The sequence below is a fragment of the Diadema setosum genome, chromosome 9, assembly GCF_964275005.1.
Source record: "Diadema setosum chromosome 9, eeDiaSeto1, whole genome shotgun sequence".
In the NCBI taxonomy this organism is placed as follows: Eukaryota; Metazoa; Echinodermata; class Echinoidea; order Diadematoida; family Diadematidae; genus Diadema; species Diadema setosum.
Genome location: NC_092693.1, coordinates 14,462,651 through 14,478,823, shown reverse-complemented (window position 1 = coordinate 14,478,823; position 16,173 = coordinate 14,462,651). Strand labels below are relative to the sequence as shown.

Sequence of the window (16,173 nt, the reverse complement as noted above, 5' to 3'; positions counted from 1 at the left end):
CGAGAGAAGGTATTTCAGCTTACCCGACGTAACAATTTATGGAATTCATCAGTCATGCTCAAACAAAGAATGAACTTGCGTAGACCAAGTGATCAGAATGATCCATCAATTAGCACTTTTGAAAGCATCCATTTCATTATTTCTCATTGAATGTATTAACAATCTTTTTCTATTGATATTGTCAAATTCCGTTTTTGCTGTCAGGTGGATGTGCTGGCAAGCACCACTCATAATGATCACTTGAATAATCATTACATCACAGATGCTTATCTCGGTGAATAAAAAACCAACATGCTCTGCCGGTACTGATGACCTTTTTCTGCTCATGCTCAAAGTGGAACCCCGAACTGGCTTATTGAGTCCGAAACCCTGTATGACACTCGTGAGTGTTGATTTGGTTTTTGAGCTTCTACAGGTAACCTTTTTTTCTCTGCAGTAGGAAACTCTTTATAAATCTTGCACATTTTGGGAGATTTTAGAAAATACTGCAATGATTGATCGAAACGAGTTTGATCGTGTTCGAAATAAATTGTCCAATCCATCCCCACCCCAGCCCCAATATTTGTAACTTGGTAATACTTCATTCATTCACTTCAGTTTTGGTGCGACGGTTACTAAGTTCATCATTGATTTCAAAACGTGTACTTTTCTCTCGCTTTTCATCTATTTTGCGTTTGTCCTGAATTTCTATGATACTGCATCACAAGGCTTCTGCCTATTTTCTTATATTACTTCAATCGTCCAGTATGATTTTGTGACGATTGTGACCCTTATTTTATTTTTTTTTACTCGTGTTCCGTTCTTTTTTTTTACCATCGATTAGCGTCGATCACCACTAAATATGACATTATTTCCCCTACTTAGACAGAGTTGTGAGGCGACATTACTTAGTAAAATGTCGTTGACCTAGACCTTTCGAATCATTCGCTCCAATGCTCTTTTTCAAGACTGCCGAAAGAATATTCGTCCTTCCAGCAATAATTTATCATTGAATAGAAGATTACTTGTGTTTCTTGTATCCCCCCCCCCTCTCCTTTATCTTGTTATCTCGCCTGACTGTATTCACATAAACAAGCATAATTCATGACAAGTATCTGATTTCAAGTATAATACGCCAAGATGTGGCTTGTCCTATTCTGGTGAAATCCTCTATGATTTGTTCCCTTCGTCTCAAAGCAGGTACTGAAATTTATTTGTCTTTTCCAAACTAGAGATTATTCTTTAAAAGATACAGACGCAAATAGAATAGACCTGTGGTTCTCAGTGATGAATGCTTGAGATTTTATGTTAGACCCAAAGGACATACAAAACCATTTATTTCCTCTTCAATGATACCGAGTCTCAAGAAACTTTACATGCTTTATTACATCTTCAGTATGTTTTCTTTTTAACTTTTATTTCAGAATACAGGTTTGCGATTTCCGTAAAATGCAATTTGACGTTGGATTTTTTTTTAAAAGCCATTTATGAAATGTCGATGTGCAGAGTCCAAGCCATACAATGCACAAAGTAATGTTGATAAAGGAACAAAGGTGTATGGACAACGATGATAAAATCTCATGTGGTTCTAGAAAGTACGCCCGTTCGACATCCAACGATTTTGTACAAACATGCGATGCGAAATCAGTTGAAATTAACCACAATTTGAACGACTGACCTTTATGAAGATGGGAAAACCATGATACAATGTACTGTCATCTCTCTTTTTTTTAACTTTTAAATAATCAACATTGACTTCGAATAATCAATAGCACTTTATCGACATTCGTTGTCTACACAGTTTCCTTTTCAATTTAAAGAAATAGCACATTCAATGAAATAACCGCAGAAGTTGATGTCAATGCACCTAGTGCACTGAGAGAAATGGTGAAAGGAAATGTACGTGGCGAAAGAAAAGAAGAGAAAGACAGCATCGGAGAAGATTGAAGCAAAAAAGAGAAGGAGAAAGTACATAACAGCAGTAAAAGCAGCAACAGCAGCAGAAGCAGTAGTAGTGGTAGTATACACAGTAGTAGCAGTAGTAGTATATAGCAGTCGTAGTATAATAATAATAATAATAATGATGATAATAATAATAATAATGATAATAATAATAATAATAATAATAATAATAATAATAATAATAATGATAATAATAATAATAATAATAATAATAATAATAATAATAATAATAATAATAGTAATATTAGTAGTAGCAGTATAGTAGTAAACGATGGTGGTTACTAAACAGTAGTAATCGTGTAGTATAAAGTAATACTAAAAGAGGAACAAGAGGTGAAAATCAAAATCAGTCGTCTAGCACTATCAAGAAGTATTTGCCGTTGTAGTACAAGGAAAATAGACCATGGTAGTTGGTAAAACCATCAGTTTATATCGTAAAGACGTTAATGATGACGTTCTTAAAAAAAAAAAAAGGGGGGGGGGGGTCCTTGTGGGTCCAGAGGTACCAACCCCTCGACCCACTTCTTTTTTGTTGTTGTTGTTTTTAAAGAGGAAATCCAGTCCAAATACAAGTTAGTCTGATAAAAAAGAGTACAATTTTACGAGTTCAACGGTAAAGATTTGACTGAAATCGGATGAAAAATAAGGAAGTTATGACATTTTGAAGTTTTGATGATTTCTCCAAAACAGTTCTTGTACAATGGGTATGAATATGCAAATGAGTGAACTAACCATGTCATACCCTCACAATTTTCCATTGATCATGTAGTAAAAAACTGACCAAAATTCGATGTTTCTGTCATTGAAATCTGAAACATGACGTTATTCCTGGTTGAATAACTTCAGAATAGTGATCAGTTAGACATACGAGGATTTTGAGCCTCGGGCATAATTGCGTTTGAATGAAAAAGGGGAAATTTCAAAATCTTATGTACGAACTATGGTAAGCTGTGAGGGAATGACATGCTCACTTTGTCATTTGCATATTCATATTGACTGTTCAAGAACTGATAGCAAAATTCCAAATTGTCATAACTTCCTTATTTTTCATCTGATTTCGATCAAACTTATACTGTTGAACTCGTAATATTTTACTCTTCCTTATCAGGCTAACTTATATTTCATTCATTCGTGCATTCTTTTCATTTATTTCATTCTCATTTTTCTTTCAACAAAACATAACACAAAGTAAATCAAAAATTCAATCATAAGCATATATACATTACAAAGTATGATGACAATCAACGGTAATCAACAAACTAATAAAGATATGTACACATATTGGAATTATAAAGTTATGTTTGAAGGGTAAAAATGAGAACTGAGAGGTCCACTTAAAAGCATTGCTCGTAGATTGTGGACCGCTCGAAAATGTCTTCAAAAATACTTATCATAATTTTAAGTACAAAAAATTACATAATACAAAAATAAGTCAAAATGAAACAAACAACAGAGGCACAACAACATGACATGACTAAACTGAGGGGGATACGATTGAAAGGAACTTATATATTTGGACTGGATTTCCCCTTTAAGGATGATTTTCAAATAGTTTCAATGAGAAGTTTGCAGTTGCCATTCACACAGGAGGGTTGGGGCAGATGCGTTGACGAAGGGAGGGGTAAACTGGACATTACTAAGGTCAGAAGTGGGTTGTATAGGAAGTACATAGGTTTATGGGTTAATGGTTACGCCTACCTTGGGTTCATGATGGACACGGGGGGGGGGGCAAACTTGCAATGGGGAGATGGGGGAATAGGATTGGGCGTGTTATTTTTTTTTTTTAATGATTAGCACAGATTCCCATTGTCTTTACTTTTGCATGTCTTTTTTAATTTTGTAGTATTTTTTTTTTGTATATGTCACAGTGGTACGAAGAAACAAAGGCATTTTTTTTTTTTTTTTGGGAGGGGGGTTACTACACCAAATTCTATATTTTTTCTTTTCTGTGCAGAGAAATACCGGATTATGTTGTCGTTTTATTAATCAATTGGATGTAAAGAAAATGATACGCGGGGGGGGGGGGGGGGGGGAGACCAGTGTTGTGGGAGGACCAAAGGTGGGAGTTGATTGTAGTTGATTGTAGTTGCAGAAGTAGCTTTGTTGTGTCTATTCATTTCATGCAGTTCAGCATTCAGCAATGTAAAAAGAAACTTTCAATCAGCCGTTTGACTGTTTTCTGAAAATCCGTATATACTTAATCATTTCTATATACATGAATAAACCCTAAAAAAGAACCATCGCAACTTTAAAACAATGTAACATGTCAAAAGTTGCGTCGTGTTATGAGTTGCTTGATTAAGTAAACAGTGAATAATGACATACACGTAAAACCACTCTTTCAAGTTCAAGTTCAAATTAAACATAAATACAACAAACATTGATTCAATGGAAACAAAGAAAATAGATATAAGATCAAACATATCATAACAATATACATGGATTGATTAAAATAGGAAAAGGGGAACAAAAAATGAAAAACTGTATAAAGTTTATGGGGGGGGGGGTCAACAAGGAAGAGCAATAGGCCCTAGGAAACGCTGAGGAAATTTAAGGGAATCACAAACTATTATCCACTGAACTCAGAAATGAGCGAACACATTTCTAACTCTCATACATGCACTGTTATTTTTGGACAATACATTACGCTGTTTTGTGAAATTACGTCACAATAGCTATATGACTTTTAATTGGCAAGCTTTCTATGGAGATGCGCCCCCTTTTTTAGCTGAATAGAAAGATTGTAAGAAACCAAATTTGGTTACCATCGTTACGTTACACATTGTCATTTTTTTAACCCTGAAATGATCCTTTCAGAGAAATTAATTACAATTTACACAACTAATGAAATAACAATTGCCAAGCAGAAACAGCGTGTTATTCAACCGTATCCAAGCATCTTGTTGTCTATCCATGCTTACACACTATTAATTAGTAAGTGCTTCTTTTGTATCTCCCAAAATGATCAAGGGTAATATACATGACTGTACATATACAAAACAATTATGATGGCACAAAAAAAAAAAAAAGACGTAGTAGTCTTTTCAGACGATACGCATCGAGACATTTGTATGATTATAGTTACCATGTATGGCACACAATAATCATCTATTGTGCAGGTCAGATCCAAGACGTACCATGGCCGTAAATAATTGGTTGAAGCCTTACCTAGGTTTTTACACAAGATTTGAATACAAAGCCTTCTTGTTTCTGTTTTTGTTTGTTTTTAGAACACCTTTGAAAAATGCCCATAGTTTGTTTGTTTGTTTGTTTGTTTGTTTGTTTTTTTGTGTGTAAACAACACGTCATAACATTATAGTATATCCTCCGTCTGAATTTTCAATCTGACGTCATTACCTCTATGGGTTGTATGTCTATATCAGAATGCGAAGCAGAGCATTCAACAAGTCAAGCAACTTTTCCATATACAAAAACAGGAAATAGCCTTTTCAGCTAATCCACTACAGGTTCAATGCAGTTGAAATCAGAAAATGAGAATACATTCGATATACAGCGCTTGTCCAAGGATAAACTAGGCAGCAGTTTTTGACGTAATACATGCTAATTCACAAATTTGGAATTTCTTTGTTTTGATGGTCTCTTCTTGTCTTGTTAGAAACGGTATGCTTCATAACGATGTCCATATGCTGTGATACTTACTCCTGTGACGCAGCATCAATAATGATGTACAGGTCAAGAATTCAATCGACGGTATTCTGGCGATATAGGAGTCAGACTCTTAGCAAGAATATCAAAATAATAAATGTGTGGAAGAAAATGAATTTAGGATAAAGTCGATTCCTACGATGAAAATAAAGGCAATCGATCGTATAGCCTATAAACCCATACAAGGGGAAACAAAGTCTGACTGAGCAAGCCATGAGACCAGTTAGCACCGCTGATCGCAAGATACACGCCATTCTGGTCAAATCATCATATATATAATACAGATTATTTAGATCTTTGTAGTGACCACGGACAGGTGAATTCATAAAATGGTAATTTGCTCAGTTCTGCTACTCCAGTGCCATCTACTGGTAGGAAGAGCCACATGCACACACACACACACATACATGCACACACACGCGCTTGTTTCCAATCCGTTATGATAAGAACGGTGGTCGGTCTACCCCTAGCTCACGAAGCAAAGAGGGCACCAGTCATGATCGAGAGAAGCACGACGGTGACGATCATAGCGCCAAGATCGAGCAATCGGAAGTATCGTCGTCTGCGTTCATTCAAGAGATCCTATGGTGAGGGGAGACAGAGAGAATGGGTGGGGGAGGGAAGAAAAAGTAAGGCCGAGTCGGAGTGTATGAAAGGAAACAGGGGGAGAGCGAATGAGGGATAGATAAGGAGAGAGAGAGGGAGGGCGGGGGGGGGGGGGTGGGGAGGAAATAAGGCGAGGAGAAAATTTAGTTGGTTAAAGCTTTAGTTTTCCCAACACCATGATACGTCAATATCTTAGCAGTGTCACTTCTTTTACAAAAATGATTGTAAAGTTACAGTAGTGAGTTCACACTCGGGGCATTTGCTTGTTTGCTCATTTGTACACTGAAGTCTTTATGAACTTGACCTAAACTTTCAGCACGTTACGGCTGATTTAAGTTTTTAATCATTTATTTCTACGTGCATGCATAAAGTATAAAGTAGGCTATTTTGTTGGGTCCTAATTATATTATTATTTGGTTGTAGAACACCTGCAGGTTCAAAGCACATGTTCCAAGGCCTTATATGCATGTATACTTATATAAAGTTTGACTTCATTTTGGTTCCTTTTTGCCTTTTTCACTGTCATTATACCTGCGTCGTCTGAAGGCCCTCCTTTACGATGCTTAACTCCGGTCTCGGGAACATGCCGTAACTCACAGCCATCAGCACCGTGATCATCGCCGTCATCATCAATCCGAAGACCAGGAATCGCCCAAGGCTCGTGGACGTATACGACGGCACCGAACCGCTGAGCGATATCGACAGGATGATCAGCGAGATGAATATGAACGCGGAGAAGATGATCCTTTCCCCGGACGAGGGCGGGGCGATCACGAAGGTGATAAGGATCTGTGACCAAAAACGATTGGAAACAATCTTTCCATGTAGATGCGTTGTCTGATATTGTAATGCTTTAGCTATCACGCTAATGTTCATGCTGATGATCCATCATTCAGGTGGCAATTATAGCGAGTCGGTTTCCTGGTGTGCCGTATAGAAGTCTAGCAATAAAAATGTGATTTTATTCTATTCGTTGGTTTGTGTGTCTCTACTTCGAATCGGCATCGTCTTTGAGGTCTTTACAGTCATGCAAATTTATGCTGTGGAATAGGCCTTGAGTAGAGTTTTTTCGTGTGCACATGCAACATTTCCGTAAGCACAGAGTGGTGTTCTTGTAACTGTCGATAGAGAATATCCTTTATATTTTTCTTGTTATTTAAAACAATTATGTTGCCATATAATGTATAATGCAGAGCAAAATCCAAAATGAAAATATATGACAACTAAGTTGAGACAAGGGGAGATTGTGTGAATCTTGTGAGTTGAAGTGAAATCCTACCATCCACGCGGCAATGACGGACGATGCGATGAAGCTGTCGGGATGGCGTCGGCGGAGGATCACGGAGACGGAGAGGTCGACGAAGGACTCGAGGCAGCAGTTGTACTTCTTGACATGTCGCACGACCGATGTGTCGACCACCTCCCATCTCGGGTTCGGTACGAGGTCTAGGAGATCGAGGGCGGGGTCGGACGGCTGGAGCGAGATCATGGATTCGTCGTGGATCCAAGAGCCCCACACTAACGTGCAGTTCTTGAGATAGATAGATAGATAGATAGATAGATAGATAGATAGATAGATAGATAGATAATTAGATAGATAGATAGATAGATAGATAGATAGATAGATAGAACGGGAGAGGGGAGGGGAGGAGAATTTGTAAGAAAGGGAGGGAAAAAGAAAAAGTTGTGTTTTTCCAGGCGTAATTACAAAAAAAAGCAAAAAAAAAAAACCAAAACAACAGCAACAGCAGTAATAATAATGATAATGAAATAGCTAGTTTTTATATAGCGCATTTCAGACTTGGTAAGAATTTAAATGCCTTTCACAAAGGCCGACATGGTGCTCCTTATAATACGAGTGATATTTTCAGAGCATTTAATTTGATAACTTTACGAAATATTTTGAAAATTTCCGTTAGCTTCCACCAAAAGTGCACTTCTACTATAGTTGTTTATGCCAAAAGTGCATTTCTAGTAGTTTATGCCTGTTCTTTAGTTTTCTGGAACACGTCCTTTTGCTCAGCTAATCAATCAACGGTTAATCATCTGCAGTCTTTCACGAAGGTTATCTCAATAACAAGTCACGCTTACCTGGACGTCGTACGGATATTTTGCGAGGTTCATCTCGCACCACGATTTCACACTAAGTGGAGCGATGTAATACACAATGCCGTCAGGATAGGCCAACACATGGACCGGAGACAACGTCTCCCATTCAGCAACGCTGCAAACAAAAACAAAAACAAAATTGAAAACAAAGCAGAAAAAACAAAACGAACAAACAAACATACAAAAATCATGGTTTATTTTTCGCGTATCACTGCATGAAAGCAGGAATCTCTAAATTCTCTTTTAATTGGTGTTCTATAAATAGCATCATCATTATTTTCTTTTAAACTTCTGATTAATTGGGTGGCACACATTATTACAAACATTGACAATTTTATGTCCTTATGTTTTGGCTCTAATTTCCTACTAACACAATGATTTCATTGTTTAATATACTTAACGCACTTGCTTATTTTTCTTTCCGCTTACAGAAGTATATGTTCATTTATTTTGTATCAAATCACAATGACTTTTGTAATCATTGTATTTGAGATAATCTGTGTGATATCGGAAATCAAATTTGAATCGAAACGAACACCATGCCATCACTTAATTTTTGCCAGCTACCTGTTGTAGAGAACGATGTCTGGTATCCATAGCTGTGATGCCGGTAACCGAAGCACGTCGATGCCGTCGAAGTTGGATTCGTTCCACGCCAATCTGGGATCGGTCCAGAACTGCGTGACAATTAGAAAATGTCAGAAATTGGTTAAATGATAGGAAATTATGATAAAGAAGGCAAACACTTGCAGAGGGTCATAACCATCACGAGATGTTGGAGAAAGGGAGGGGGATTGGCTTATTTTTCTGCAAATATTCATTTTTTTTTCTTTTTAAGACAATGTTCTACTCTAATACATCATAAAATACTTGTCTGTAAAATCTCTCGAACTTAATTGCAAAGGCGACCATCACGAAAATAATATAGAAATTGTGATTTTAACAATCAGCAATCACCATCTCAAGAAAAGTATTAAAGTTATTTATTTTCTCATGGAACCAGCATCCCAGAACAGTTCTGTGTCTCTTTGATACTTGCCAATTTCTGCCACACAATAGCCGAGAAAGTGCCCTCGAATTCATCCTGAAAGAAGAAGAAAAAAAAAAATCCGATTTGTCAGCTCTATGATGTGGGAACTATAGCAGAGGTCCACATGATCATGCATGCATGATGCCACGATTGTTGACGGGAATATGATGAAATAGTGCCAGCATGCGTTCGCGTACTATATCAATCAACGTTGTTCAAAATCATTTTTCTTGTTACTGTGGTGCTTTTTGGCCATTGTTATGAAAATCTATCAGTAAATATTTCCCTCTAAGGGTAGTTCATTATCATTTTAAAAAGAAAAGACAATTGGACGTGCCCATTTGAATTGACTATCTCTGTAAAGGTAAATATCTATTTTATGCTGCGACGTCCATCATAAGTTCATACCATTTATTGTGAATCTTTCTGAAGAAAACAGGAGTATACATCTGTAAATCAACAATACAACTTACAGGTCCCGTTTATCTTTGGGAGCAGTGATTTAAAAAATGTTCAAGATATCACATTTGATGCATATGTGTATGTCTGTTGTATCACAAAACATCCTAATATATAAAATTTTTGCAATAAAGCCTAAAATATAAGGAGGTATCAGTATTTTTCTCATTAAACCGTAACTGTAGACGGTTTAGTCTGGAAACATTTTTATTATAACTATCGTTCACACTTTGTGTATTTGACGATACTTAACATCGATTATACAAATTCATTTTTTTTTTACAGTGGTTGTTTCTATAACTAACTCACATTTTAGAGTTATTCTAAAGCACTAATGTTGGGTTTTTGCTTCTTCTGCAAATGGTAAATCATGCCTTTGATGATATACTATGATAATTTGACATAACCCATAATTAGTTAGCAAATGTAAATGCTGAAACCTTTCTGGGTGGTAGCAAATTTATAGCAGTTCAGAAAGTTAGAAATAATGCAACATCAACAGTTATTTGCTGAAGAGTGCGACTCCTTCAGCAGGAATTTCAAGATATCGAATGTTTGTGAGAAGCGGAAATAAACAGCAATAGCAATGCATTAATTGGCTTAATTGACCACAACTTTAGACAAATGCGGATGGAACAGAATTTTATTAGTATAAACTATTGGCAAACAGACATTGCAAAGACGGTTTTATTTTCTTTCTTTTGTGTGTGTGTGTGTGTGTGTGCATCTGCCGTTTACGATATCTATTGCAGTTTTTGATGAAAATAGGAAGCCTGAAAACAAATAATACAAGAAGGTAGCACTAAAATAACAGGAGTGTCAGCTCTACTTTGGGTCCTACCAAGTTCGCCACACTACGCAGAATGACTCCCATTTTGACCCTCGTCGATTCGTTGTGTGAGGGCGGGTTGTACTTGTTGTACTGGCCGAATATTGTGGCCGTCAGATTGTCTTGTGGGCCAAGCTCTGACAGAGATTATGAAAGATGGAAAAAACGTGAAAAGTTTAAGCACGTCGGGTGCATTTTGTGTTATGAGATCAGCTAATAAAACTCCAAAGCCCGGGAACCTGTTAGGAATAAATGAATCCGTGCATTCTTAATTAGAATCTCGCAATCTATACGTGAGTACAGGAACATGGGATTTAGGGTTTATCTCTTGGGGGAGAGATACTACTGGATATTTTTTTGAAGGGGATAAGGTAAGGTTTCATTGAATAACATCAAAGTTATGTGAATAAATTGCTATTCAAAATGAACAAAATCATTAGAAATAATGATTAATACTAAAATGAAGACTCTTGATACCACGTTATGCTGCCATGATAAGGAAACTCAATATTCGTTGATTCTACATATTTTATTTTTACTCGTCAAGCGTTCATTGATTTATCGGTATTGTTTCTATTTCAAAATTTGATAATTCTACAGAACATCACCGACATCAAAAATGAAAATAAAATCACCCGACCACGTAGTACCTACTACACACCAAAGTTCTCGAAGACAATGAAATCAAACACAGTTAAACTCAAAGACACACACAATCATTATGGCAGGCAATCGTAGCACACAGACTCGCGCTCTGTAAAGACGAGTGCTTGTCGGAAAAAAAAAACAGTCAGGGGAAACACTTTCTATAGTCGAAGGGAGGAAGTTGAATCTCAAATTGGCCCCTCGAAAAAGTTTTGAAGTCACAGAAGTTCTCTTTGCCCCCAGTTCCCTCGCTCCGGGAGGAAATAGTCATCTTTCACCAGACCCCCTCATCTCATCCTCCCCACCCCTCCCTTCATCCCTCCCTCAACACTCAACTTGCACTCAACTTGCACTCAACTGTACTGTCATTTAAAGGGATGGCATTGTTTTGGTTGAGATGGGGGATTCAAATTTCAACTTTTTGCGAGATAATTAGAAACCACATATGAAATATGAAAAGACCATACAATTCAAGAGTAATTCACAGTATATCTTATGAAAATTGGTTATGAGATGGTTGAAATTTACAAAGTAAAGCAAAGTGGTCCAAATAAAAGGTGGATCCCACCTTTCATTAGGGCCACCTTGCTTTTGGATATCTCAGCCATTTCAAAACCAATTTTCATCAAATAAACTTTTGACTACTCTTCCATATTTCGTAAGAGGTTTTTCATCACCTCACAAAAAGTCGGAAACCTGAAGCCCCATCCCAACCAAAAACTATGCTATCCCTTTAAAGTGTGACAGATCACTTCCATATACCGCGCTCATATTTCAAGATATTTCAAGCTCATACTTCATGCACGGCAATATTCTAAAGCTTGTTGGAGACTTGCCCGACCCAGTTACAAATCAAAATGCATGCGATGTACATTGTCATTGATTTATACCTGTGGGAGATTCGCTTACATAGGTAGAGAAAAAAGTTGTTTGCTATGGGTATTCTATAATAGATAGAGCAAACATTAACCAATAAGATTCTTAATACGTGTACTATGAACTTCGCGTATATATAATCATTAAGACTGAATTCAGGCAGGCGCTAATATAAAGGTCAGAACTTCTCAAAGGTAAGTCTACCCTCTAATACAGTTAGATTGATTAATCCACATACATCAGATTCTTACTTTATTCTATTTAGTAAACCCAACTCAGACTGAATTTTGGTTTTGGAGCCAGGGATTTTAATATATGAGCCAGAAATTGGTGATATACTTAGCATTATATATTACACGTGTAAAGACGATTTTGATCAGACTTTAACCTATTTCCGTCTCTTCCTTTCCTCATGATCCCCCACCCCCACCCCGCCCCCTCCCAAATCACCCTCAACGTCACCCTACGTTTCCTGACCATTCCTGTCTCTTATTTTTAGTTAACATTTTAGAGAGTCAAATCTGGCCTGTCGCAGAACGCGCAGTTAGAAGATTCATATGACAGCTTAACCATTATGAGGGCTTGATATTTTTAAGAGTTTTTTTTTTTCTGTACCTCTCTCTCTCTCTCTCTCTCTCTCTCTCTTTTGCTTTACTAACTTCCTAAGCACTCACTGCAAAGGAGAAGATAATTATAGGCAGATAGCTATAGATGCAAAAAATAATATGAATAAAAGAGAGGAAAACGTAGAGAAGTAAACCATGATAAGTGCATGACAATTTCACAGCACACACGCACAAACCACATACAAGCAAACAAACAAACAAACAAACAAAAAACACACAAAAAAACCTCGCAAAACACAAAAACAACATCAACAACAACAAAACCGCCCAAAATTCCCATGGTCGCAGGGAGATAAGAAAGAGATATTTTTTCCGCCTTCCTGCAGAAGCATATACAGTTAATATTCTTAGTTGGTGTGTGTGCATGTGTAACCTAAATTCAAGAGGGGAGGAGGCGGGTAACAGAAAATTTATTGGCATGCGTTCCTCGGCATGTTATTATTAGTATAATTGTGATCTATATTAGTGATCTACAGTACAAAAATTTTACCAAAAAAAAAAAATATTCGATAACGTCATCCTGGGAGGGCTGCCAAAATACATAATTGCCTTATACCCGAGGTCAACATTATGGGATACTGCTATACCATGTGGGCACACTGTGGGACAGTCTTATAATGTATCGTACTGATGTATAGCTATTTATATTTTGAGCCCAATCCCACTAAAACTTAATCGTGGTGTCAGAAGCAATTATAATTTGTTTTGGTTTGTTTTTTAATCTTTTTTTTTTTGGGGGGGGGGGCAATTTTTGTTACCGCACATCAGTAATACTCATCAGAAAAAGAGATGCCATTTCATTTTCTACTCATTAATTGATCATTATGCTGACAAATTCTACGCATGTCAGTCACATTTTAGGATGACAGGCCAATAGCTGGAATTAAATTTTAAAAGATAAAAAATACAAATATCCTAGAAATTCTCACTTTCAGTTTCTCTCTGGAAAATCTTATCTCGAAGGAGCCAGTATATGATAGTGTTTCAGCATCATAACTAAAGTGAAATATCAGTGACCACAACTTAAAACGGACCCTTAATATGTCTTAAAGTTCATCCAAAATCATTGGGCCTTTTTTTTTTCTATTTCATTATTTTGAAAGTTACTAGGAAATCATTGGTAAACTGTTATCTTTTCATACCGATAATGACAGCGATCTTCACCTTGAATCATTATGCCATATCACTATATCTCCGTTCGGGAGAAAAAGAGGGATGGTGCCATAATCATTATCATCATTACCATCATCAATGTCATCATAATAATCACCATCTATTAACATCAACATGTTACTTCCTGGATAGTTGGAGGGGGCAGTAGAAGGATTATAAAAATATCAATATGGTTGAATTTACGATGCTGCCAAAAAAGAAACAGCTAAGTTACAGCAATTGCAAAAAAAAAAAAAAAAAAAAAAAAAATGGACACACTTTATAATATGACGAGCTTGCTTCCAAAAGGCGCTAAATCCATCATTTTTCAATGGACTTTGCGCCTTTTGAAAGTAAGCTCTTCATATACACTCGCAAAACTTAATAGTACAATGTATACTTCAGAAAGGTATAATGGCAACGATGCGTAAATGAGATTGCAGTCATAGTCATGTATATACCAGACTGATTCGTGAGCCAGCAACATGCAATGCTAACAGAAGGGATACCCATTGCATGCACAAATCATACCAAAATTATATTTCGTTGTCATTTTATTTCATTTCTAACAAGAATTATGTAACAATACGCTCATGCACTACTTCTTTGACCTGTACAGAATACGGTAATAATAATAATAATAATAATAATAATAATAACAATAATGATAATGATGATGATGATGATGATGATAATAATAATAAAAGTAATAATAATAATGATAATAGTAATAATAATAATAATAATAACAATAATGATAGAAATAATGACTATAAAGCGATGACATTTATAAAAACTAATATCTTTTTAATGGAAAACAAACACAGAGTACATGTAGGCCTACAATCTTTATTCTGCCAAAGTGTTTTACTTGCATTTTATTTAATAGATAAACAAACTTTACCTCGACCATTTGCCATTCCGTGTAGCAGTGATACCAACAGAATAATCGCTTTTAGAATATACAGGCGAACCATTCTGACTTTCCTGAGTATCTCCAATAATTCTCCAAAGCCAGTGGAATCTGGAACAAAGACACATCAACAGTTGACAATTAAATTCCATAGGTATCTAATCATTATTCATGAGGTTTCCGCCGTATTTTCTTTTGTTTTATTTTGGTTGGGAATCTCTGATCACCTCAGCCTGATTTTGTTCATGGGATTTCAACCGTTTTGCCTATGACATTCATGACGTGTGCAGTGAAAGCATGTTGTCATATTATAAAGTTACATCTCTGCGTTAAACTGTATAAATGTCGTACGAGATCTATTTGACCTATAACGTATCAACACTGAATAAGCAACAATAATGATAATATTACAAAGAAATCGCTCAAGCGATAGTGTTTAAGGTAATAGTTATACGTAAACGCACAGTCCACTTTATGAAACAGCACTTCTATCGACTGTAACATCATATTCATTATGCAGTTATACCTTGTTATGATGGAAACGCTGCAGCCGTAGCTTGCTGTATTATATCCGTATTCACTGAGACAGATTTCAGAAGATTGTGGCGTGTCTCCAGCTTGTAAGACGGTTCCTAAAGGAATGCAGAATACGCTGATGGAGAATCTGATGTGGTCAGACGAGGAATCCTCGGATAATCTCAACCAGATTCCCCTGATCACTGGCTGTCTCCACATGAGACATCCGCCTTTTCTTGTCGAGGGGCTGCGCTCACTTGTCTTGTCGAGCTGAACTCTAACAGGACTGACTTGGCAAGTGATGAACGAATTTCCCACAGCAGGAAAGGCGGCTTCCCTCGCCCAACCACACTCCAAGGTCAGGAGCCCACAAGCGGCTTGCCTACAATTTTTTTCTCGTAATATTTCAGTACAGTTTCATAATTTTCACGCTCCAGACTTTAACACGAATAATGTTTCTTGTCATATTTAAAACCCCTCAGCGGTGTATATGCATAATCAAAATGATAATGATAACAGCAGCAACAACAACAACAAAAACAACAACAGCGATAGTACTTACGACAATAATGATAAAAGTTAAGACACATTATGAATATAAAAATTTCTAGGGCCTATAACTAGCACTACGACCCCCTTCCCCACCCCTCCCCCCCCCCCCCCCCCCTCGTGGGAGTTATGAAGTACGAACAACAATGGCCGACTCACTCTTTTCTTTTAAGAGGAAGAATCTCGGTACTGACCCCTTGAAAGTTGTGAGCTTTATTGTGTTCTGTGATTTTACTTTCTTGAAAGTTTTTTTTTT

The 16,173-nt window shown here is 36.7% G+C and overlaps 1 protein-coding gene across 1 annotated transcript; it reads right to left on the bottom strand.

The window, feature by feature from the left end:
- Positions 1-6,078: 6,078 nt before the first annotated feature.
- LOC140232866 (neuronal acetylcholine receptor subunit alpha-6-like) lies at positions 6,079-14,859 on the bottom strand. Its single transcript, XM_072312979.1, has 7 exons — positions 14,844-14,859; positions 10,653-10,777; positions 8,890-8,999; positions 8,305-8,437; positions 7,493-7,687; positions 6,745-7,002; positions 6,079-6,189 (listed from the first exon to the last, which is right to left on the bottom strand). The coding sequence occupies exons 1-7, from the start codon at positions 14,857-14,859 to the stop codon at positions 6,079-6,081; spliced, it is 948 nt and encodes a 315-aa protein (XP_072169080.1).
- Between the last annotated feature and the right edge of the window lie 1,314 nt (positions 14,860-16,173).